The 1,759-nt window shown below is 56.8% G+C and overlaps 1 protein-coding gene across 1 annotated transcript in view; it reads left to right on the top strand.

Moving 5' to 3' along the window:
• Positions 1 to 365, top strand: part of SEPT14 (septin 14) — an 11,602-nt gene extending 11,237 nt beyond the window's left edge. Inside the window, exon 8 of the mRNA XM_010140318.1 lies at positions 171 to 365. Within this exon, the coding sequence (XP_010138620.1) occupies positions 171 to 365 (195 nt within the window). The remainder of the gene's footprint in view (positions 1 to 170) is intronic.
• Positions 366 to 1,759: the final 1,394 nt, after the last annotated feature.

Here is a 1,759-nt window from a genome sequence, read left to right as displayed (position 1 = left end):
GCCGCCTCTGCAGGGAGTGGCCCTCGGCCTGCCATACCCAGGCAGCTGCTCAGGGTCTGTGGGGTGGGGGTGTTCGTGTGGGAGGTGTGATACGGGCTCCGGGGGGATCGCAGCCCGAGGGTTGTGCTGGATGCAACGCTCAGAGGTTCTGCCTGTCTGTGCCCTACCAGCTGCATGAGAAGTTTGAGCACTTAAAAAGGATACACCAGGAGGAGAAGCGGAAGGTGGAGGAGAAGAGGAGGGAGCTGGAGGAAGAGATGAATGCTTTCAATAGGCGGAAAGTAGCAGTGGAGACCTTGCAGTCCCAATCCTTGCAGGCTACCTCACAGCAGCCGCTGAAGAAGGACAAAGACAAGAAAAAGTAAGTGACTGAACGTGGCTCTTTCTCCTCTGCCGCTGGGAAGCCGGGGGTCTGCTCAGATGCTTTAATGGTTGGCCAATTGCTTAGACAGAAAACGGAAAAGGGGATTTGGGAGTCCTAAGGAACCTTTCTGACTCTTTGCCTAAAGCGCAGGAGAGACAGGGCCCTCCTGCGCCCGGACACTGCTCCGGGGAAGCCCTGGGGGCTGCAGCCAGGAGGAATTCACAGTTTGGGGCCGTTCTGTAAAGGCCGGCAGTCCCGCGGGGTTTGCTGTTGCCTCCGTGACTGCCAGCTGGAGGGGTCCTGCCAGAAAGGCGACTGGAAATAAGCTGCAGCTTGTCCCAGCAGAGGGGAGTGGGGACAATCCTGACACGGTTGTGTGACTTACAGAGGAGGTCCCCCATCACACGCTGCCTCAGCGATATGCAGGCTCAGAGCCCTCCTGGGAGAGCGCGCTTGGTTTATTTTTAGAGGCAGAGCTTTAGAGAAGGAAACAGCAGCTTCGGGTGAAGATGCACTGGGAAGACATTAGGGCTCCGTGTGAAATAGGGCTCCAGGACACACTTCTGCTACCAGAAAGCCCTTTGCCCCAGAGGCGGAATTCTTATCTTCTCTTGCTGTGTTAATTGGCACCGCTGAAGCCAGCGGGAGGGTGGAGGAGGGCACTAAATCCTGCTGTCAGCTGCCGGCAGCAGGAACCAGGCAGAGAGGTTTAAAAAGGAAATGTGATGGGAGGGGGCTGTGATGCTGCTGCCATTCATGGCAGTCTGCAGGGAGCGCTGGCTAAGGAGCAGAACCAGAAGCACCAGCATGTGAGCTGCTAATTCTGTTGTTCCAGCATTTTTTTATTGCTTCCCCTTGTGTGAAGAGCGTGAAGCCTGTTGGGTCTGATCCAGAGCGGGCTGGTGGCGAGGCTTCCTGAGCCCCACAGGGGTTGAAGGGGATAAACACCATCCAGGGTGGCAACACCTGAGCTGCTCTTGGCAGCACAGCATTGGGCCTCGCGTTGCTGCTGAGGTCTTGTGCGCAGTCCTTCCTCTGCCCTACCCTGCAGCACTGACGTGCCAGCAGTTTGTTTCTACCTACGGGAGGTAACAGTGTGTGTTATTTAACGTATTTCCATGGAATGCAAACGTGGCGGTGCTGAAGCAAACCCACAGCGCTCTCTTCTGCAGACCTCTGGGCATGTCCCACCTCACACACGAAGTCCCAAACGGTTCATAAAATATTCTGCTGAAAATAGAGTTTAATCCAGCCACACTCGCACATGAATCCCGGGGCAGCTGGGGCCCAGTGCTGCTTTGGAGAAGCAGCCGTACGCCCAGCCGCCCACTGGTAACTGGTGTGGGCGATGCCGGTCGCTGGGATGCTCCGGCGGTGACATGCTCTGTGCCCTGG

The sequence above is a fragment of the Buceros rhinoceros genome, unplaced genomic scaffold (genome assembly GCF_000710305.1).
Source record: "Buceros rhinoceros silvestris isolate BGI_N320 unplaced genomic scaffold, ASM71030v1 scaffold22077, whole genome shotgun sequence".
NCBI classification, from domain to species: domain Eukaryota; kingdom Metazoa; phylum Chordata; class Aves; order Bucerotiformes; family Bucerotidae; genus Buceros; species Buceros rhinoceros.
Note: the sequence above shows the minus strand (reverse complement) of the source record. Positions and strands in the feature narration are given on the sequence as shown.